Source organism: Spermophilus citellus (genome assembly GCF_964194105.1).
Source record: "Spermophilus citellus genome assembly, chromosome: 1".
Taxonomy (NCBI): Eukaryota; Metazoa; Chordata; class Mammalia; order Rodentia; family Sciuridae; genus Spermophilus; species Spermophilus citellus.
The window spans coordinates 149,979,517-150,002,375 of NC_138182.1; the positions used below are offsets into that span (position 1 = coordinate 149,979,517).

General features: G+C 41.9%; 1 protein-coding gene across 3 annotated transcripts; it reads right to left on the minus strand.

Annotated features, from left to right (window-relative positions):
- Positions 1 to 1,386: 1,386 nt before the first annotated feature.
- BTNL9 (butyrophilin like 9) lies at positions 1,387 to 18,776 on the minus strand. 3 transcript variants are annotated; one of them, XM_081289232.1, is made up of 11 exons: positions 18,584 to 18,776; positions 14,669 to 14,796; positions 10,838 to 11,185; positions 9,166 to 9,447; positions 7,410 to 7,538; positions 7,177 to 7,209; positions 6,835 to 6,855; positions 6,439 to 6,459; positions 6,182 to 6,208; positions 3,625 to 3,651; positions 1,387 to 2,736 (listed from the first exon to the last, which is right to left on the minus strand). In XM_081289232.1, the coding sequence occupies exons 2-11, from the start codon at positions 14,778 to 14,780 to the stop codon at positions 2,111 to 2,113; spliced, it is 1,626 nt and encodes a 541-aa protein (XP_081145358.1). In that variant the 5' UTR covers positions 14,781 to 14,796; positions 18,584 to 18,776; the 3' UTR covers positions 1,387 to 2,110. The 3 variants fall into 3 exon arrangements, with proteins under 3 accessions (XP_081145358.1, XP_081145359.1, XP_081145360.1); XM_081289233.1 differs by having other exon boundaries at positions 18,482 to 18,776; XM_081289234.1 differs by lacking the exon at positions 6,835 to 6,855.
- Positions 18,777 to 22,859: the final 4,083 nt, after the last annotated feature.

Below are 22,859 nucleotides of genomic sequence, written 5' to 3' on the forward strand. Positions count from 1 at the left end.
TAGTCTTTGCTCAAACCAATGTCATGGAGCAATTCCTCTGTTTTATTCTAGAAATATTGCCGTTTCAGGTCTTATGCTTAAGTCTTTAATCAATTATAAGAACTAAATTCATATATATTTTAAAAATAGAGAAGAAATTAAAAAAAATAAACCTAACAATCACCATTTTCTTATTCAAAGAAAATCACTTAACTTTTAGGTTTATCCTTCCTTCTCTCCACCCTGCCACTGCCAACTGTTTTAATCTGAAAAATTTCAACCTACAGCAAAGCTGCATGAGTAGTGCAATGAACATCTGTACACTATTTGCCTAGATTGACTAAGTGTTATTTTGTCATATTTATTTTATCTCTTTCTTTATATCTGCGTGTGTGTGTCTGTGTGTATTTTCCTACTTTGTCACTTGAGTCAGTTACAGTTATTGTGATTTATCTCTAAAAGCTTCAGCATATTTGATAAAAACAAGAAGTCTTCTGAATAACCATAGCACAAATGTCTCACTCAGAAAATTAATATTCACTTAGTGAATAAAGTTGTTATTTCATTTTCCTTAGTTGTCAAATTAATGCCATTTTATGCTAAATTTAACCACTTGCTTAGTCTGTCAGATTACCATCACAAAGGTAACCATTCCCTTTAAATTTATAAAAGTTGTGCAAATTTACTATTTTAAGACAGAAAATACACTGTTCTCCAAAAGGCTTATACCCCACAGTTTTAGGATTCACTGGTGATTTTTATCTACCTTAATTATTTCCATGGTGTTGTGAACTGTTTAGGGTCCTCTCTCTCCTTTTCCCTCTTTCAGCTAAATTCCAACTCTTTAAAAAAAACAAAACAAAACAAAAAACCTTCCTACTGGTGTGCCGTGGTGAATGCCTATAATCCCAGTGTCTTGAGAGGCTAAGGCACAAGGTGCCTAGCAAATCAGTGAGATCCTGTCTCTAAATAAAAAACAAAATAGGGCTGGGGATATGGCTCAGTGGTTGAGTGCCCCTGAGTTCAATCCCGGGTACCAAAAAAAAAAAATCCTTTTTCTTAAAAAACAAAAAGAAATTAAGTGTCTACATGGTCTCATTCAATGCACTATAATACACTGTTATTTATTTTGATGTTCAAATTGTTCTATAATTGGTCAGGGAAGCCTCTCCAAGCTGGCACCTATGTACTTTTGCTTTATGCACAGGCTTTTCTTTATTTTTCAATATTTAATTGACAAATAAAAATTATATATTTATGGTGTTTTATATGTATATGTACACACATACATATCTATATAAAGTTCTGTGTGCTTCACAGAGGGGCTGTGGAATGGCAAGCTACACACACACACATAATCATTGTGGAATGGATAAATCAAGCTAATTAATTACCTCACATTTTTTGTTGTAATTGAAAACATTTAAAATTTACTCAGTGATTTTTAAGCATACAATACACTGCTAATAACCATAGTCATTATTTTGTACAATAGAACTCTTGAACTTGTTCTTCCTGCCCATCAGTTTCTGAGCACCGTTTTTTTTTTTCTTTTTATTTACTTTGTACACCAAGATGGTACAGGCTTTTGTACTTCCTCTACCCACCCTTGGAATCAGCCATTTCTCCAAATTTATTTTAGTCGTAAATAGTATTTAAAGCTAGGATCTGAGCCATAGGTGAACTTATTACTTATGCGGTGTCATTACTGATAAATTTTTGTAGAGCTAGCAAATTTATACAAAAAGTATGTGCCAATTATATGAAATAACCAATACTTCTAATCTAGTCCCACAATACCTCATCCCAGTTCCCCCATTACAATTCCTTTCCCATCTCCCGCATTGAGTACTCTGGTTCCCATGTGTTATCGATTATATTTTTACTCATTAGCTGAATCTTATATGCAAATAATCTTTGAAAGTGCCTCTTAAAGAAAACTATACACACACATCTGCATAGGCAAATGTACTCCTACCTCTTGTTCCCCCTCCGCTGCTCTGAGCCTTTAGGCTTTGCTCACATTTTAGTCGGTGCGTATTTGTTGGCTATAGAGGAAGCCAGAGAGCAAAGGAGTAACCTGCATTCCCAGGAAGCTTCCCAGGCCTGGTCTTGCAACCGGGCGAGAGCCTCACCACAGACCTAAGTCGGTATCCAAGGGATCATAAGGCTGTAACAGGCAGTCCAAGTCGTTCTCTTCTGGGACGCACGTCCCTCTAGCCGGCCAAGAGCAGATGGTTAGTGGATTAGGGTGTTCTCCACCATCGTGGGCCCTGGGCCTGAAATATGCGCAGAGAGCCCCTGAGAAGGTGTCTGTGAAGGTGAAGATATGGGAGCCATCCGACACGTTAAAGAAGGACAGCTTTCCCGCCTCACAGTCCAGGAAGATGCCCACGCGCCGCGGAGGGACGCGCAGAGTGAGCGCTACACGGTGTGGGTCCAGGACGAAGTACTCGCAGCTGTTCCACAGCCCCATCACCCAGTAGCCACCAGCCGGGCTCAGGCGCGCGGGTCCTGAGCGTTGCACAGTTGCCAGACAGGCGCCCAGGAACCAGCGGCTCCTTCGGCCCACTTGCACTTCCCAGTAGTGGCGGCCTGTGGAGAAGCGCTCCCGGCTCAGGACGCACGTTTGCTCAGTGAACCTTTGTGGACAACCATCTGCAAGGATCGGTACCACTGGGCGAGAAGAAACGCTTTTGGCATCCTTAGAAACCTCCAGGCTCGGGTGCGCTGTGGTTGCATCCAAGGTCACGTCCACTGCTCAAAAGCACAGGGTTAGTGCCAGCTGAGGATGGTTCTTGGACCCTTCTGTTCCCTCCCCCATAGGCAAATCTAGTTTCTCCTGGTAGAACAATAAGTGGAATCATCACCCCATCCCATGCTGGCAACCCCCGCCCCCCCAACTCTTTGCCTGGCTCCCAAAGTGGCATTGCAAATTAGTTCTGAGTATTGCAGCCAGCCTTCCTTCCTTCCTTCCTTCCTTCCTTCCTTCCTTCCTTCCTTCCTTCCTTCCTCCCTCCCTCCCTCCCTCCCTCCCTGAACTGTAAGCTTCCTAAATTCTATAATTCGTACTGTGGAGAGAAGTGACAGCAAATGAGGTAGGTTCATGAGGTTGGAGCCAAGTCCTGGTAAAGGGGAAGGAGCTATTGTTTAGTACTGTTCCCAGCTGGTGCACCAACCTTTGTGACCTTGAGATCATCATGTGAGCTCCAGGCTTTAGTTTTAGAATTCCAGAATTTTAAAACTGAAGGGAACTTCTGAGATATAGTCTAGTCCAGTGACCTGCCCTCCAACATCCACCCCCCAAAACTTACCTATTGGATGTATGGGAACCCAAATATCTTTTATGAGATGATCTGAGAGATTCTTTTAATACTCTTGTGTGTTCTTCTGCCAATAGTTCCAAGAAACAGCCTACAACCCATTAGGAAATGAACCTAGTAAAACCTAGAAAGCTATGCGTGTGGGGGAGCATGTTTGTGCATGCATAGTGCCAGTGTGTCACATTATATGTGTACAAATGTGCCTGTATGTTTCTGTGTTCTGGCTCTGTATTTGGCTCCTGAAAAGACCCTTCCTCTAATCTCAGATCTTTCATCTTTTCTATTTAATATCCAGCCAAACCAAGTCAGTTTTTCAGCTCACCTGCATATTGTTGTGCTGCTCTCCACTCTGAAACCAAACAGAAGGGAAAGAGCTGAGTTAATAACTGGGGAATCTTGAGGGAGGCTCAAAATGCATGAGGGGTGCCCATGAATCAAATAACCTCACCCCCACAGCTGGTTTGGCTCCAGACATGTCTGGGTCCACCATGATATTTTCCTTGGAATTTGGGGTTGGGTTTGGGGCTGTGGTTATACCAAAGCTGTGTGCAGCTGAAGTTGTGCTGGAAAAAGACCCAGTACAAGCAGTCTGGATGTCTTCAGCAATGGATGAATCTTTAAACTCTGACTGGAAAAGTTCAGCATGGTTCCTGTCCTAAAACATTCTCTAAACACCTGTCTTTCCTCAGTAGACCTTTTTTCTTTTTCTTTTTCTTTTCTTTTCTTTTCTTTTTTTTTTTTTGGTACTGGGGATTTACTACTGAGCTACATCCCAAGCCCCTTTATTTTTATTTTTAAAATTTTGACACAGGGTCTCACTAAGTTGCTTAGAGTCCCGCTAAATTGCTGAGGCTGACTTTGAACTCACTATCCTCTTGCTTTAGCTTCCTGAATTGCTGGGATTACAAGTGTAAACCACTTAGACCTCCTTTCTTAATGTGAGCCATACTAAGTAGATTTCTGTTTTGCAACAAAGATTTGACTAAAATCAATAGACAACATTTTCAGTGTTCTAAACATTATATCTGGTTTTGTATAACTAGTAGAACTTTAAAAACACAAACCTGTTGGGTAGAATAACTCAAGTCTATAAAATATTGTTCAAAGCAATCCCAAGCAAATAAATTTTTGGATATTTTTAGGAACTTCATAAATGTATCTATAATTTATATTTTTAAAGGCCCATTAACTTAAAACAGGAAGTAGAAAACTGAACTCAAATTCTATGCATGTATGAGTTTGACAGGATGAACCCAACTACTATAGAGCTCTAATAATTTTTTTTAAAGTTAAAAAGAAAGTAAAAAGGGGAAAGGAGAAATTGTACTTTTAGTTGCTATAATAGCCATAGCAGTAGCCTGGCACAGTGGTACTTGTAATCCCAGCTAGTCAGGAAACTGAGGTAGGAAGAATCAGAAGCTCGAGGCAAGCCTGAGCAATTTAGTGAGATTCTGATAAATTTTTTTAAAAAAGGGCTGTGGATGTAGCTCAATGGTAAAGTGCTTGTTTAGCATGTTTAAGGCCCTGGGGCCAAATCCCGAGCATAAAGAAAGCCATAGCAATAAAAAGAATGATGTGATAAGTGGCCCAATATACAGTCCCATCTAGACATGTCAGTGGAATATGCACTAAAGATGATACCTCACATCAGTGGGGAAATTATGGATAGTGTACTAGATGGCATTGGAAAAACTGTAAATACAGAAGAATCACTGTATTGTCACCTAACACCCAGAAAATGGTGGATTCTAGGATTAAAAACCTACATATAACACATATTACTATAGTATGGATTTGAAATGTTTCCCAAAACCCATGTGTTAAAGGCTTGGTCCTCAGCTTGGAACTACTGAGAGGTGATGGAACCTTTAAAGGGGGGGGTGGCTATTTGGAGTTCTTCTGAATAAGACTATAGATGCCACTTATATAACTAAAATGCATATGGCAAAATAGAAACATTTGTAACTTTGGATAGGGCAAAGGGGAGGGAGGGGGAAGGGAGGGGGCGTGGGGATAGGAAAGATGGTGGAACGAGACAGACATCATTACCCTAGGTACATGTATGAAGACACAAATGGTGTGACTCTACTTTGTGTACAACCAGAGAAATAAAAAATTGTGTTCCATTTGTGTACTATGAACTGTAATACATTCTGCTATCATGTATAATAAATTAGAACAAACAAATAAATAAGAAACATTTGTAAGATTACATATAAAATAAAGACATACTGTTTGACTAATGGGGGGGGAATTGGGAGGTATGGAGAGAAATAAATACATGGTAACATGCCCACTCTAGACCCACAAGGCAGTCTTTGCAGGTGGGCACCAGGAGTGTAGGTAATGTCATAAGCTACTAGGGTTGGAACCAATGGTTTACAATATATTAAGGTCCTATAACAATATAAAAATAAATATGAAAGTAAAATTTGAGTATAACTTCTAACAAGTGACATGAGATTATGGAATGAAAACAGAATGAATCATCGTAAGTTAATCAGAGTGAGTGATCAAGATGCTGAGATGTAGACTTATGATGTAAGTCCCTGATTTATGGTGGCTTGACTTATAATTTTTGGACTTTACAATGAAGCAAAAGTCATACACATTTAGTAGAAACCATACTTCAAATTTTTAATTTTGATCTTTTCCCGGGCTAGTGACAATACCTGTTACCATACTCTCCTCAGATGCTGGGTAGCTATAGCCATTACTGGTACTTTACAGTATGCTGTGTTGCTAAGCTATGAGTTAGGCAGGTTAGGCATATTAAGTGCATTTTTTACTTGCAGTATTTTCAATTTATGATGGGTTTAATTGGGATATAAATTGGAGAACACATTGAAAACTGTGGGAGAGAAATGATCTTCACTTACCAGCCTGACCTTCAGTTCTTCTCCACTCTAAAACAGCAGAGGGAAATGGAATTAGAATATCAGGACACCACAGCTTCCCCGCTCACATTAGAGTTTGTACACAACTTTCCCTCTCCCTGCCTTTTTCCTCTTTCTCCTGCCACCCACACTGCCAGCAGGGTTCCAGTCTAGGCATCATATCTCTGGTTGGGAGATGAGACAATCACCACTTACAAAAATGTGGACAGCAAGGAATAATTTCAATAGGCATCACTTACCAAGCTCTGTTTGAAGCTTCTCTGAAAGCAGAACACAGAAAATATCAATTTACAGATGAATGGAACCACCTTCCCAAAACATGTCACTGGGAAGAGGTTCCTTAGTCTTAAACTACTGCCAACCTTAACCCCACCGTTGCCTCTGCATTGCCCTATAAAAGGCCACCATCTGCAGATTCTGATGCCTCATCCTATTTACTTTAGTGGCAGCTTAGCACCCACAGGCAGCCTGTCCTTTCAGCTCGTTTCGAAGAGAAGAGGTGCAGAAGAAAGGATTTAGAATAAGATTGGTGCCATCTATCTCTCCCCAAAGGCAGATGAAAAACACTGAACTCCTCCTTCCATTCTAGATGTCCCCTGGCAGCCAGCACTATCGGTGAAGCAACCTGAACTTACTCAGCTGTGCAGTCAGTTTTCCTGCAGAAGAAACGAAAGGAGGGAAAATTTTCAAGTTGAGGAATAAGTTCCATAAGACAGATCTATGAATGGTGAGGCTTCATTCTCCAGAGTGCACAGACTTGCCCCCCCCCCCCCCCCTGCATCGAGGAGGGGACTCTGGGCCAGAAGCAATCAGGCTCTGGGGTAGGTAAGGGTAAAAACAAACCTCCGTCCCACTTAACCTAACTCAGCCCTGCTCCTAACTCCACCCTCCGCCCTTATCTGGGGTCCTTGCCTTTTGACCCAGCGCCCTCTGTTGGTCAGGGATGTTGGACACAGAGCGCCTCTGGGGCAGCTTACCTTGTTCCTTCTTTGTCTGTTTCTTTAGCTTTTCTGAAGGGAAGAAAGAGAGAAGCCTTAATATGTGCCCTCCTCTGCCTGTTTCCAGGTCCTGTTTCTGCCTGAATAGGATGGTGCCTCTGTAAGCCACCCTGGGTCCCCTTCCTGCCCGTGGGTCCTTGGACGCTGCTGCCACCACTTTCCTCCTAGGCCAAGCCAGCTGTAGGAGGGTGATTCTCTGGCCTGCCTCATACCTTGAGACTGCTGTTGCTTGTGCAAGAAGTACAACGCCAGCATCGCGAAGAGGGCCAGGAGTAGCGGCAGTGCCACCAGGGTTCCTAAAAAAGCACTCTTCCAAGGGGAAGTTCCGGGAAGAAATACATCTGGAAAACACCCCGCAGGGATTGTCTTGATTTAGGCTACTACTGAGAGAGACAAATGGTTAGGACCTCGTGGGCTGGAAAATCTTCACAGTGGTCTTCAGTTGACCGGTTACACATTCTGGCCACCCTAGAGTCAAGTGTAAAATAGGTGTAATAGGAGCTATCCTGGCATCTCTCGGTAGGATCAGGTGGAAAAGAGTTGAACTTGAACTTGTCCACCTGAATGAGAAAGTGCTGCACATTGGAGTGAAAATAGACGCACTGGGTGGGCATGGTGGTGGAGTCCTGTAATCCTGGCTAGGGAGGCTGAGGCAGGAGGTTCCCAAGTTTAAAGCCAGCCTCAGCAATTTAGCCAGGCCCTAAGCAACTTAGTGAGACCCTGTCACAAAATAAAAAATAAAAAGTCTGGGGGATATGATTTAGTGTTTAAGTACCCCTGGGTTCAATCCCCAGTACAAAAAAAGAAAAAAAAAAAAAAAGAGATGCGAGCCAGTGAGAGTGATGCACTGGTATACCTGTCCCTTCTGCTCCTGCTTAGAACTTTTATGACCACAGCTGTGACCTTCCACCACTTCTTACTCTTGCCCTTCATCTGGAGGAATTGAGAATTCAAGGTGTTTTATGCTTATATCTGAAACCTGGTTCTCTGTCAAATTCACAAATAGTCTCTCTGCCTAGTTGCAAACAATTGCCTCTTACATCTGTTGTCATCATACCTTTGGAAGAACTGCTAAAAAAGTTGGTAACCTGCTGACTGTCAGCTCCCGAGGCTCCCCAGGAAGATCTGCCCCCATGAAGGATGTGGCCAAGAGTCACAGTGACTGTAGATGTCACTTATATAACTAATAACTTATATAACCATGGCCAGATGATCAAGAGATGATTCAACTTTCATCAAAAAGTCAATGAATGATCCTCAGCACCACATAAAAATAAATAAAAAAGATATTTTTAAAAAGTCAATGAATGAATCAATGATGACACTTTAATGCAAATATTGATTACTATTAAGTGTATGCACACAATTGTTTCTAGAAATACTGTAAATTGTAATTAAACATTTTAATGCTGTATTATCTAGGATGGCAAAATTATTAACAGGAAAATATACATTATACACATATACATACTTACATAAATAAAATTTTTAAAAAGATTATAAAATATTTGTAACCTCTTAGGGGAAACTGCTTTCTTGGCATTCATGATACAAGAAAGACCTATTTTAAACTACTTGCTTTGGTAGTACTTAAAAATGTATTATAATCATGTACAATAAAAAAATTTTAAAACACTTAAAAAAAGAGATGAGTGCAAAAGTGAAGAGCAATCCTTTAGAAACTCTTGTGGCAATTTAATAATTTGTGTCTATTGAATTTATTTAAAAAGGATGCTTTTATCTCACAGGTCTTTTTGAAAACATCTTTATCTTAAAAAAAACTGTGATAAAATATAAAACAAAAAATCTATCCACCACCCTGGTGCTGGGGATCGAACACAGACATGATAGTGGATTCTCAGCCAGGCCTCAGTACCATTGTGTTCTCAGTACCAATGTGTCCTGTGGGTCAACTGACATAGAGAACATGATGATTAGGAAGAGAAGGATGAGCCAGCACCTACTGACCTGCTATCTGGACCACAAACTCTTTCTTCTGGATCAGCAGAGGGCTCTGGATGGAGCAAGACATGTTGCGATGGGCTTCACCTTGGACAACCACAGATGTTTCCAGATTGAACAAGCCCTTGACATCTTGGGTAATGACTTCAGACTCCAGTGGCAGGCACTGTCCCTGGTGATCTCTCCACTGAACTTTGGGTTTGGGGTACCAGCCATTGGAGGTGCATCTCATCTGAATGCCTCCTTCCTTAAAGCCTTCAATGTAGATATGTGGATCTGAGCCCAGCCCTGGGAGAGGCAGAAAGAGTGAGAATGATCAGGCACCTTCCCAGTAGTTGTGTGGGACGTTCATGCAACTGTTACAATCTCCATAAGGCACCAGGAGCAGAGACTGTTCTTAATGTGTGTGGGCTTTTGTAGCAATCATCCCACCCTCCATGGATTGCAAATGATAGTCTAGATTGGCAGTGGCATGTGGGGACAGTAATACCTTGAAGGACATTTGGAATGAAGAAAGCCTTAGTTGTGTTATTCAAGGGACAGTCCTTCTACAATAACGAATTTTTCTACCCCAAATTCCAATAGGTTGTCCTCTGTCTTGATTCTCTAAAGCGCAAATGCTTGTGTTATGTGTGCTATTATTGTAGATTATATATAGCCCTATTCTTGTTGAAACAGAACCACCATCACACCACCCCACACCACCCTGCCGTCACTCATCTTGTAGTGTTAGCATTGAACCCAGGGCCTTGCACATGCTTAGCAAGTGCTCTACTCCTGAGCTGTATCCCTAGCCTCTTTCTTTGTTTCCTTTTTTTTTTTTTTTAGACAGGTCTTTGTTTCCTTTTGCAATGTTCCTCCTCCTTCTTTTCCTATACACAAAAACACACATTATCCAACTTTCTTATCATTTTGATTTTTTTCTCTTAATATATTCAAGAAATTCCTCCACACTCATTCAAAGAGATCCTCATTTTTTTCTAGCAGCAGAGAGTGTATCACTACATTGTGTGTGAACCATGCTCATCTTCTATGTGTGGACATTTAGGCAGTTTCCACTATTTTGCAATTATAAAACTTACTACAAAGATTAGCATAAATGAATGCCTTTTTCATATTGAAAGTGTTGGTGATATATATTTAGGTTAAACTCCTGGAGGTGGGATTGCAATGTCTAAGGACAGATGTACAGGAAGTCCTGTTATTTATTGCCAAATTCCTCTGTCCTCAAGCTCCTGGACTTTGAATTCCACTAACAAAACAGCAGAAGCCCTTCCCCCCAAAAGCTCCACCAAGAATGTGGGGTCAAACTTTTGAATTTTTGTCACCTTGTAAGATTAAAAGATTACATCTTTATATAACTTTAATTTGCCTTTCTCTCATTTTAAGTAAAAATGATAACCTTTTCATGTGTTAAGGATCACTGTTGTGTGTGTGTGTGTGTGTACTAGAGAGAGAGAGAGAGAGAGAGAGAGAGAGAGAGAGAGAGAGAGAGAGAGACTGTTTGCTTCTCTTGTCCATTTGCAAATAGACCTATCCTTTGTTTAAAAAAAAAAAAATCACCCCCCCCAACAAATTAGGAATTTTCACTGATAGTATATTTACTTGAGCAAAGCCGCCCTATCTAAATTGATCATTTTCTCCTCTGTCCCTGCTGGTTCTTGGCCACAGCACGAACCTGCTACCTCCAGCTCCCAGATGGCTTCACCAGAGAAGTTGTTGGAGAGAAAGCTGCATCCATACAGGCCTTCGTCTGATGGAACGACGCTGCGGAGCAGCAAGACGACTTTGCCAGAACTGATCTCCGTCGTGACGAGTTTGGTCCTGTTTTGGAACTGCGCCATCTGTCGGTCGAAGAGCTCCTGCCGCCCCTTGTACAGGTGCACTACATCCGAGGGCTGGCTCTGGAACCAGTGGATCTCCATGTCTTCAGCGTCCAGGAGTGGTGACAATTGGCACGGGAAATCCACCTCTTCCCCGACAATGGCCAGTATGGATTCCCCAGGGCCTATCACCTTGACCTCCTCTAGGATGACAAGCCAGAGTAATGACCCAAATCAATCTTCAAATATAATTATATCACTTTGCAGTTTAGAAATCTGTAATAGACTATTCAAACGATAAAGATGAGACCCTCTGTGAAGAAAATCCACCCGGTTTATTGAACAAGTAACTGATATGAAAAAAAATGAGTGCACAGGCTAAATCACATAAGGAACATGACAACCAGAGACAATGTGTGGTGCTGGACTGTTTATAGGTTTGAACCAACCAGGTATAGATGTTATCTGGGGGAATATGTAAATCTGGCCAGGGAATTGAGTGAAATGCAATGCTAGGCTAAGAAAAAGAAAGTTTCAAAACCAATATGAAAACTACTCTACGATCTTGGGTAAAAAATTAATATTTACATAACCGTTCAGAAAAAAAGATTGAAAAGGAGAGACACCAAATTGTTGTGGTGGTAATTTCTGCATAATAGGACTATTTACTTATTTCCATTTGTCAGCTTTTACAATTAAAAATATACCATGCACATATAACTCTTCTAAAAACAAAAATATTTAAAATAACCTATGAGGGCTTCCTGATCCATGGATTTTCATAAAGACTACCCATTTTATTTTCAGAGTAAGTCTTACATATGAGTTTATTAAATACATACATATGGAGATATAGATGCCATGAGTCATATAGCTTGAATACATGGAAAATTAACTTTTTGAGTAACAGAATATGAAGAATATATGAATACACAATTTTTTGGTCGAAGAAGACTCTTTATCCCAAGGCTACATTCCCTATATAGTTTTGGACTCAGAGATAACTCTGGGGAAGAGGAACAAATATTTTCTGGTACTTATGAATATTTCTCCATGTAATTCTTATTAATAATTTTGAAAATGTCTTTTCCTATTACTGTCATTGACAAACTCTAGAAAGTCTACAGTATAGGAAAACTCATAATTTGACAGAATCTAACAAAGCAAGGCAATTGTTTTAGGAAAAACACATTAAAACAATTGATAATGAATAGAAGACCTTTAATATGAGTTCTTTAGTCATTGTATGGCAGAAAATTTCCCCATGAACTGGCTGCTGAAGAATCCTTCTTTAATAGTTCTTCTTTTTCTTCTCCAACAACAAATGCCACTTAATCTATCATACATAAAATTTTTCATAATAAAATAATTTAAATATATACTTTCCTATTCAAAAGAATGTGTCTATTACCACCAAATAATTCCAACTTCAGAAATAAAACATCCACTTTTAAATTGTAATTTGTTTCTATCATATTAACTAGAATTATTAAATATATCTACAAACATAGATAAGCAGATAATGTAATGAATCTAAAATTCTAAAGAACTGTAATGTTGTGGTATTATCAGAAGCTCAGCATATTTATTACTGAACTCATGTTTTGTTGTCTGTCTTAACAGTGTTTCTTTGGTATATGGCATTTATTTTAGGTAGTAACATACATAGGCCAGTGACATACATAGGCCCTAAGTTCATGCTTGGGTCCTCCACATAGACTCTCACAAATCTATTATAGCAGTTTTCCAAAATTTTAGTATGTACTTACCTTTCAATAATTAGTTCTTTTTCCTTTTTTCATCATTTCAATATTGACCCTCATCACAGAAGTACAAGGGATAATTGCAATTGCCATAATTCTTCCTCCTTTGTCTTTTTAATGTCTCTTTAAGATACAATTTGTTATTTTTTTGTACTGATGTTAAGTATTTCACAAACTTTCTCAGAAGTTGTCAGTGAATATTTATCAAAAGTCTCAACTTTTCCTTTTGTAAGTCTCTCAGGAATTACCGTCAAGGGGCATGTGTTTTTTTTGTGTGTGTTTTTTCCCCGCATTAATAAGCCTTTTTATTGTTGCCTTTTGTTTTTTTTTAATCGAAGATCCCTTACTGGTCCTGCTTCCATGAATGGTCATACCAAGAGAATAGGGAGGGGAACCAGGTGGCCCAGGGAGGGATCATCTCCACAATATTCCATTTATACACAGAACTAAATAGACAAGCACAGAGTCACTATTGTGGTTAGAAGTTGGCAGCATGGGATGGGGAGGAATAGGTAGGAAATAGGGATGTCATTAGAAAAAATACAGCCCCCCCCCCTAAACTGGGAGAAGACTTGGCCTGTTTCAACCCAAGAGGAATAGAAGATCTAAAGCAATTTGGGAAGGCCAGAACCTTCAGGGATAGAGGGAAGAAGAAGGTCCAGGGGGAAGATCACCCAAATTTTGCTGTTGAAACTTAATATATCATGATCTTTCATTTGATCATTCTCTTCCTCCATGGTGTCTTCATGTGGTCACTCTGCTCCCCCAAACTCATATATTTCCTTCTTTCCAAGTTCAGTTAAAACCTCTGTCCAAAGTCCAATCACCCTGGATTCCTTTCCATCCTTCACTTTGTCCATAGACTATGGACACATCTTTCTTTGTGTAATTTGAGATTCTTGTTGCCTACTGAGTGAATCGCCAACATCAACCTGGCAGCTTTCTTCTCCAGGGTCTCCCAACTATCTCACCAAACATTCAATGTTTGGTTCTCTTCCCTGCCTCAGTTTACCCTCTATCTTCATTTTCCTGGAGAATGTACACCCTGAGTGGCACTGCACAAACAGTACCTCCTCTCTGTGCCTCTCCTTGCTTCTTGGGGAAAGAGAATTGCTCTTAGTTGTGCTTAGCTGTCACCCAAAGTCTTTGGACATGGTTTTCTTGCAGTTGTTTATGTCACATACATTCTGCTCCATTGATCATGAGCTGCTTAAGGATCTGACCTATGCCTCAGTCACTCTGATACCCCTGGTTCCCAGACAAAGATATTAGGAAATTTCATTTGCATAATTAATTTGCACTTTCTTTCTTCTTCTCCTTCTCCTTCTTCTTCACCAGAGATCAAACCCAGGATGCTTAACCACTGAGCCACACCTTGAGCCCTTTTTTTCTGTTTTATTATGAGACAGGACCTCACTAAGTTTCTGAAACTGGCTTTGAACTTTTGATTCTCCTGCCTCCTGAGCCACTGGGATTCAAGTGTGTACCACTGTATCTGGCTGATTGCTTCTTTTGTGAATGGTAGAATTGGGAGAAATTTTTCCTGTTCTTCAAAAGCTCTGCAAGTGATGGAGTTAAAAATATTTACTAACTGGTTAAGCATAAACACAGATCAAGAAGAGTTTCCTAGCACCTTCCTGCCTTGTTTTTTGCATGCCCAACTTCAGGGTCTTAGGAATTGTAAGAGGGGTCCTAAGGGCTGGCAAAATGGTGGAGAGGCATGAAGTGGCTGAATGGTGCCCAGGGGAAGCGGCTCTTTAAAAACTGGGATGGGAATCTCTTTGTATTTTAGCAAGTGGCAATGACTGGTCCTGTTTTATAAGATCTCAGCCCTGAAAGCACTTGGCACAAGAGGTAGGCAGAGCTGAGGTGCTCATGTCCTGGTTGGATGAGCTACAGAGTGGTGCAGGTCAGAAGCATTACCTGAATTTGCCTCCTCATGCTGAAGGAAAAGGAGAAGGTAGGTGAGGAAGAAGAGATTGCTGGGCAGAGGTACTTGCTTCAAAAAATCCACAGATACTGGAAAATCCTCCATTAGCAGTAAGGGCCACCTGGAGAGAGACAAAGGGGTGACACATGGCAGCTTGACTTGGCCCATAAGGCCTGTGATCTGTTGTTGCCTCAATTATTATTATTATTATTATTATTATTATTATTATTATTATTATTATTGTCAAATACAATTCTTGAGTTTCTTACAAATGTGCCAGTACCTGGCTTTTTTTAAACCAGGACCGGATGTGAGATCTGCTTCTATTTTTACCAAGCAACATTGTTAATAGCATCATTGGCCTTGCTCTACCTTATACAGCTTCAAGAGGACAGGCCTGAGCATCCCAGAGGAAGCAGCTCCTGTTCAGAGCCAGGAATAGAGCCATACATTGTGTGGGGGCTCAGTACCACCCTCCTCTGGAGTTAGTGGAGTTCCCCAAACAAAGGGAAATCTCTGAAGAATCTGATTCTTTTATTCTCCTTTCCTCACCACCACAAGCCCAAGCTTGTTTTCACTTCTATTTGTCCTGGAATATCAGGTCCACAAAACAGAGGAAAAAACATAGTTCTACTCTTTTTTTTTTTCAAAATGGAGTGTGCTCCTGGTGGCTGCCTGCCAACTCTAGTAACATTCTGGGAAATGTGTGTCCAGGCCTGAGATCTCAGGTGGTGCTTCCAGGGGGTCAACTGGCCACTGTTCCTGTGTTTGTAGAATCTTTGAGGCCTCAGTGATGGAGTCATTCCATCTAGACATCCCTTCTTCCACCTATAGTCCAGGAGAACCAATCCCAGCTCAGACAAGGACTGACCCCTTTAACTCTAGTGTCCCCTTGGGCCTATAGTAGCATCTCAGAGTCTGATGACCAATGAGCATCTTTGAATTCATACAAGCCTCTCCATATTTCTCCTTCATTTAGTTGTAGGATCTTAGGCAGTTTTTGTCACTGGATGAACCTCAATCTTTGCTTGAACAATGGGAGAAACCACTTCTATCTCTTCCAGAGACTGCCTCTCTCTCTTTTCACTCCTCTCTCTCTTTTCACCCTCAAAGGGGGAGAGTCTACAGTGAGTTTTCACTCTCCAGTTCTCCTCAGTTCCCTCCTCTGCCTTCTGCCTTCATATTCCTCACTATTTGGTTTTCCTTCTGCAGACTTTTGGCATGGTATGTGCTTCCAGTATCCTGCGGCTTTAGTGCCTCAGCCACACTGTCAGCAATACCACAGGCAAGGTGTTGATGGAGGAATTTAAAGGCCACTGGGTCATGCAACAGAAGAGCAGTCAAAGAGTATTATTACTACTATTACTAATAAGTCTAAATTTCAGATAAGAACCGAGTAGCTAAGGGACTTGCCCCTGCACACACTGAGCTGGGAAGGATTCAAGGCTGACAGGAATACAATGGGAGGGAGAAGCAATGGCCTGAGAAGTGAGTGGGCCAGGTAATGGTGGTCCCAGAGCTCAAACGTGGTAGGAAAAAGCAGGGGGACAAGTCAGCATGGCTTCATTTTTATGCCTCAGATTCCTCAAAGGGAGACGTCAGCATCCCCTCTGGAAGGGGCCAGGCTGTTTTAATAGCCAGTAATTATTGGAATAATTTTTTACACAATAATTAGCACAAACTGAGGCCTTAGGCGGGGTCAAAGCTCTGGCAGGGCAGTCTGATCTCTTGCCTTTTGTAGCAGATGGCAGGAAAGTCTCTGTGACAAGCCTGGAAATGAGGAGTGAAGTAGAGTCCACACTGGCTTTGCATTTCCTCATCCTCTTCTTTATTCTCCTTTCTTCCCTTTTGTGCCTCTATCTTTTCTTTGGGGCTCTAGATATAGATTATAGCTGCATGGGGGCAGAGCCATGAGGAGCATATCAGTGTCCAGCTAATGCCTTCTAAAAGAAGAGGAGCTCAGACTATGTTTAGAGACCCATTTGTATGAGCCAGATTCTGAGAAATTAGTCATGACATGTATTAGGTGGTAACATCCATCCTCCCATGAGGAGGTGATAGTAATAAGAGCTGGGAGCAGGATAGCCTCCCAGAATGAGCACCTGCTCTAATTACCCTAGACGGGGGATGCTGCCATTTCCCAACGGGGCAAGAGATTGGGGCAGTGTGCTCCAGAACTGTGGCATTGTTAGAGGATTGCAGTTCTCTGTTGTGATGTGCTTCTCATCACTGAGACTACAGGAGAGGCGGTTGTAAACACATATAAGCACACAAACACGTGCATGAGCCCACAGTAATAAAAACTGATACATATTATCTATCAAGCATTCACCTGTACCACGAATATTATTACTACTATTACTAATAAGTCTAAATTACAGATAAGAACTGAGTGGCTAAGGGACCTGCCCCTGCACACACTGGTAGTGAGTAGTGTAGTAAGGTTTCCTTCACCTGAGCTGTCTGGTTCTAGAGCCTTACTCTGTGCTTCTGTCCATATAGATTCCTTACCAATTGTGTTGTGTGTCAGGTCACCCTCAGCCACTCCTGCAACCCAAGACCATGATTGCTGTAAGGAACTACCCAAACTTTTACTCAGATCAGCTATCTCACAGATGTTCCAAAGAAAAGACTGGGTCACAAGGTGTCAGCCACAAAACCAAGCAAGTGAAAATCAATGAATACAAATTTAAAAATCCCACTGCCAAATAAAACAGCTTAAGCCAGAGCCTCCTTAACAGTGTCAACAGCATCTGCTTAGGCAGGAGGCATAGGTGTCAGTTCTATTATTAAATACTAAAGACATTACCTTGAAAGATTTTAATTGGAGGAAATGTTTGGCAATTTCCTGAAGGGAAGAGTCAGTGACTTCAGAGGGGTCCAAAACAGTAGTACCTCTTCCCCATTTGGCTGCCTGAAGTTTGCCCTTTCTAAACCTCTCCAGTTTAAAGACTCTGGTCCTTAATGAAATACACATACTACAAGGCACAGTCAAATGAATTTCAGATTCTGGTTCTGGTGAAGAGGTTTTGATGAGGGGAAGGAATAAGAGGCTGCACATGCTGGAAGAACACAGTGAGAAGAAGGATGGCCAAAAAGGGGGCCTCAGACTGAGCTCTGCCGTGCTTGTGGGGTCCATTTCCCCCTGTTCTCTTGGGAACCTGTGGGTCATTTCCTTCTGAGGACACAAAGAGTAATAGGAGCTCGTGCACACTGAAATACTGCCACCCTCCACCCAGGGGAAGTCCATTTCCCTCCTTCCCCCTTTCTCTTTCTTCTCTATTTTTCCTTCTCCCTCTTTCCTTTCCCCCAGCCCAGCCCTATGCCTATTCTTTCCTCCTGAGTTTCCAATTCCTAAGCAACATCCTGTGTTCTCTTGACTTGTAGTCCCTTAGCACTTGAGTCTTTCTTTAGATCACTTATGTTTTGCTTTGCTGCTTTTGCAAATTATTTTACAGGTGTGCATTCTGCCTTCCTCTTATCCCCATGTCCTAAGCTGTGTCTATTCTCCCATCTTCCCCCTCAAGCACCCAGTGGGATGTTTTGCCCTCAGCAGCCACCAGTAATTGCTCACTGGCCTGCACTGGTTTGATTTCCATAGACCCACAAAAGGATTTCCACCCTTTTTAAGGGAAATGGATCACCTCAATAAGGGGGCCTCAATGAGGTTTCAAATCCTTTTCTTCTGGGGGAAATGGGATATATCAAAACCCTGCCTTCTCAGGGGGGGCCTGCCTGAATGGGCACCCCTTAGCCACACTTGAAACTCCCATCCTGCCTACAGGCACAGCTAAGAGGATACCCACCATGGTATGCTCTTCCCAGCACCAGCACCTTCCACCCTAGTTTTCTGCTCTTCATTTCTGAAAGGTGGAGGTTTAGACGGGTGTTGAAAGTCAACCACATACCTTTCAGGTAGCAGCAAAGCGTCCAAAATGGCTAAGTCCCAGCAATCTCACGTTCCTTTGCAAAGTGAGACAATTGTTGTGAAGTGTCTTAGTCCTTTTTAGATAGAGGCTGGCAGCTGAGTTCAGGAGGACAGCTCATTTGTGACAGAATTATTCACCCACCTCCCACCTTAGGACATGTGCTGTTGGCTCTGCTCTTGACTATAAAAATCAAGATAGATAGAACAAAACGAGGAAGTCTCTGTCATATCCTGTCTCTGTGAGGAAAATCGCAAATTAAAATTCCCATGGAAAATGTCTCCTGCCCCCAAGGGTCTTAGAAGTAGGGTAAAGGTATCTGAGAGCTTTGTAGAACAGACCGCAAGTTGCAGAGGCTCAGAGCAGGGAAAGAATTTTCCAACTGGTTGCATGGGATCTCTAGCAGTTTGAGCTGGGGTTTCAGGCAGGAAGGGTGCATCCCTGGCCAGCCTCTCTCTTCTTACAGTTACAGTGAAAGCGATGAGACTTCTCGCAAAAGGTTGGGAAGGTGCTTGTGCTTGTGTTCAACTTGTACTGACACCACCCTACCATCCTCTCCAGGAAAAAATCAGTAAAGAAATGACCTGGAAGTTTTGCCACCAGCAAAATTTGCAAGAGCTGTTGACATACAATTTAGAATAGACTGGCGTGTTGAATTAGGATTTATCTAGAAGCAAAGCTCAAAAAAAGAAGTAAGTACTACTCCCTTCACTCCATCTTGCCCTAAGCAACTTTGTTATTAGTGGGAAAGAAGAGCAGAGGACCAAGCTGTAGCCACCATCCTCTCTAAGGACAGGATAGAGCTGGGCACAGGGCAGCTCAACAAGGAAGGAGCTTCCAGAAATACTCAGTGTTTGGAGACAAGCCTGTGCACAGGCCAGGGATCTGCGTGAGTAGGTTTATGCAAGAACCAGTAAGCAATGCAGTGCAGACTTGAAGGTACCACATGTTTTCCAACAAGCTGGTAAGGCTGGAAATTGGAGCTTATACTTACACAAAGATGTGCTCAGAGCACAAAAGAGGCCAATTGGCAAGACAAAAGAGTGCTCAGGGATAGATTAAACTTTAACTGGCTATTGAATAAAGAGGAAGATCTGAAAAGCAATAGGAAAAAGAGGAGGAGGGCAGGCAAAGATATTGTGAGTGAAAGGAGGTGACTAGTGTTTGTGTGTGGAGAAAAACCTTGCTGGTTCATGTGTGTGGGGAGAAAAACCTTGCTGGTTCAACTTTATGAAATATGAAGGTGAAAAGCAAGGTTGAACAAAAGTAGATGGGACCAAATTTCAGAGGTCCTTAGATGCCACACAGCAGAGTAGAACATTGTTTGATGGGCAGCCAGAAATTGCTTGGAAATTCAAAGGACCTAAAGTGGAATCACCCTTATAGAAGGGGCTATTGAGAAACTTTAATAAAAAATTTTTTTTGCCATTCCTCTGTATTATTCCATGCTTCCTAGGGAGAGGTAAGATTGCCACAGCAGAAATAGCAGAGAGAGAAAGAGGCAAAGTTTTCTACTGTGACTTCCAGAGCCAGTCCTGCTAAGACATGGGGGGGGGGGAGATGCCACCTGCCAGCTACCACTGCCTGTGTATCAGGGTGCATGGTCCAGCATGATCTAAGTTCCCCACTGTTTTCCATCCTACAAGCTGCATATAGTACCTCCATTACAAGGCTTCAGGAAACAGAAAGACCTATATGCAAAAGGGAATCCTGGTGAATTGTAAGTAGGAAGGGGTGGGAAGAGTCCTTATTTGTCCTTGGACAGTGGAGATCTGCCCCATTACCCAGTCTCTGCATCAGGTAATTTAGGTCAATTCTCCCTGGTATATACCAGTCTCTACCATGGGGTTGTCTGAGGAAATTCTGGGGGTGGGGAATGTGGGAGAATCCCCTTCCCCTACACAAAAGCTTCTCTCACACACAGCATGGGATACCAGAGGAGAGGGAATACAAAAACACCCAAATCATAAGAAGTTCTATGAATTCTTCTCCTTTTCCAGGGAATATATAAGATAAAGTACTATAAGGGTTAGGGATGAAGCTCAGTGGTAGAGCACTTGCCTAGCATGCATGAGGTTCTAGGTTCCAGCAAAATACACACACAAAAAGAAAGGAAGGAAGGAAGGAAGGAAGGAAGGAAGGAAGGAAGGAAGGAAGGAAGGAAGGAAGGAAGAAAAGAAAAAAGAAAAAACAAAACTGAACACAAAGGCAGGCTTGGGGTGAGGAAACGACTCCTCTTTTGAGTTTATAAAAATGTTTTCCCTCATCGGCAGATTCCATCCAGTCATCTGTCTCACCTCTATTTTCACCTCTCAATCTGCATCCTTGCTTTTCCAACCTTCTCTCTTTGTATTCTTGGCTCCTAATCTCTTCACCAGCCAAGGACACAAGGCTATCAGGTCCACTCCCCTGCCTATGCATGTGTCAGCTTGTCTGTCTGTTCTCTCTGCCAATCCCCACTCTTCCCCCAAGATTCTGCTCAAGATTCCTTCTTCCCATGTCTTTGTGGGTAAACTCAGCTTCTCTATATGCTGAGTGCCTTCTCATGCCTCAGTTTTTTCCCTTAGGGTTAAAACATGGATTGATGTCTACTGAGACACATTTGCAAGTACCTTTTTGTTTATTTTTTTCTTTTGTGATATTGGGGGTTGAACCTAGGGCCTCATGCATGTTAGGCAAGTGCCTTACTACTGGGCTATATTCTCGACCCTTTTTATATTTTTAAATTTTGAGACAGGGTCTTGTTAAGTTGCCCAGGTGTCGTGATGGGCAAAAGTGTGACATCTGCAGTCGAGGGGAGAGATAAAGAATGTCCACATGCTTCTGCCCTTTTCAATGTTTTATTCACTCAAATCACTTAATACAATTTCACTCTATAGGATTTTTTTTAAAGAGTGAGAGAGAGAATTTTTTAATATTTATTTTTTAGTTTTCGGTGGACACATCATCTTTATTTTATTTTTTTATGTGGTGCTGAGGATCGAACCCAGTGCCCCACGCATACCAGGTGAGCGCGCTACCATTTGAGCCACATCCCCAGCTCTCTATAGGTTCTTAATCAAGGAATGACAATCCTTACTGCTGGGCATTGCATTAGACTTAATCAACTCAACTCTAAACACTGCAAACACTACTTAATCAAGACAGACCTATTACAGACATTCCCTCTGCATGCTAATTGTAAGTGCTAGATTTAAAGTCTTAAGTCTTAGATCTTAAGTCCAGCAGATGCACACTCACTCAGACCACAGCGACCAGGTCAGGAAGCCATAGAGGCTTCTCCTGGGGTGGAGCTGACAGCTACCTGAGGACACAGTTGTAAGAAGTTGCCATTCTCACCAGGGTTAAGAGGCTGCTGCAGAGTTCGAGAGTGCAGAGGATAATACAGGGGATCAGGCAGATGATAAGAGTTGGGATGTCAGTCCAGGTCCTCATCAGGTTCTCTGGCCTGTGTGCATCAGTATCAGGTGGCTTGAATGTCTTTTCATTTCCTCCAATATTTATATTAAATTTTGGAAGTTTCTGCTTGCTTTTGGGTCCCTATTAGCTACTACCAGGTTTCTTAGTGACAACTTGCATCTTAAAGAGGGTATATGGTCTGGTGGTTTCTGCCCTGATACTCTTCTGAGTATCAGGTTATGACAAATGACATATGACTTCACCCTGACTCTTACCAGGGTTGTGAAAAGTGACTTGCTTTTATCAGGATACGCCTGATTAACATATTGGAGAGCTCTATAGCTTTTCTGGTGAGACTGCAGGTTTATTTTAAAATGGAGTTGCTTAGGCTAAGGCCTAAGGCCATCCTTACACCAGGCTGGCCTCAAACTTGTAGTCCCCCTCCTTCAGTGGTTGGGATTACAGTTGTGTGCTACCACACCAGCTCCAAGTGTTTTTGTGTAACTGTATTTTCTTTTCAACTACAATTCTGTCTCCAGAGTTCAGGGACGGAGTTACCTTGGTCCTTGGAAAATTTTCATGGGTACTTGTACTGAGTTCTCCTCACAAAGGATGCTAACCAGTCATGTGGGTTGATATACAAAAGAAGAGAGAGTCACGAAGGGAAGATGAGTTTTGTTCTGCACTGTTCAGAGGCAGAAAAGTGGATTAATCAACCTCCCTGCAGAATATGACCCCCTGAGTCATCCTCATTAGCCATCTTCATTTCTCATTCTCCAAAGACCTTTGTCTGAAATTCCTGTGCCTATTAGTTGGCTTGGAGCCCACCATTGTGCTTTTGTCACAGAGATAGTGAAGT

Bases quoted from the DNA above. Each gene is read 5' to 3' on its own strand.
- BTNL9 (XM_081289232.1), bottom strand. From the start codon at position 14,780: ATGGAGGATTTTCCAGTATCTGTGGATTTTTTGAAGCAAGTACCTCTG. The intron at 3,652-6,181 runs GTAAGTGAAGAT...GTTTGGTTTCAG, and splicing joins AAGAACTGAAGGTCAGGCTG to AGTGGAGAGCAGCACAACAA. The intron at 2,737-3,624 runs GTGAGCTGAAAA...GCTTTTGAGCAG, and splicing joins AGCAGCACAACAATATGCAG to TGGACGTGACCTTGGATGCA.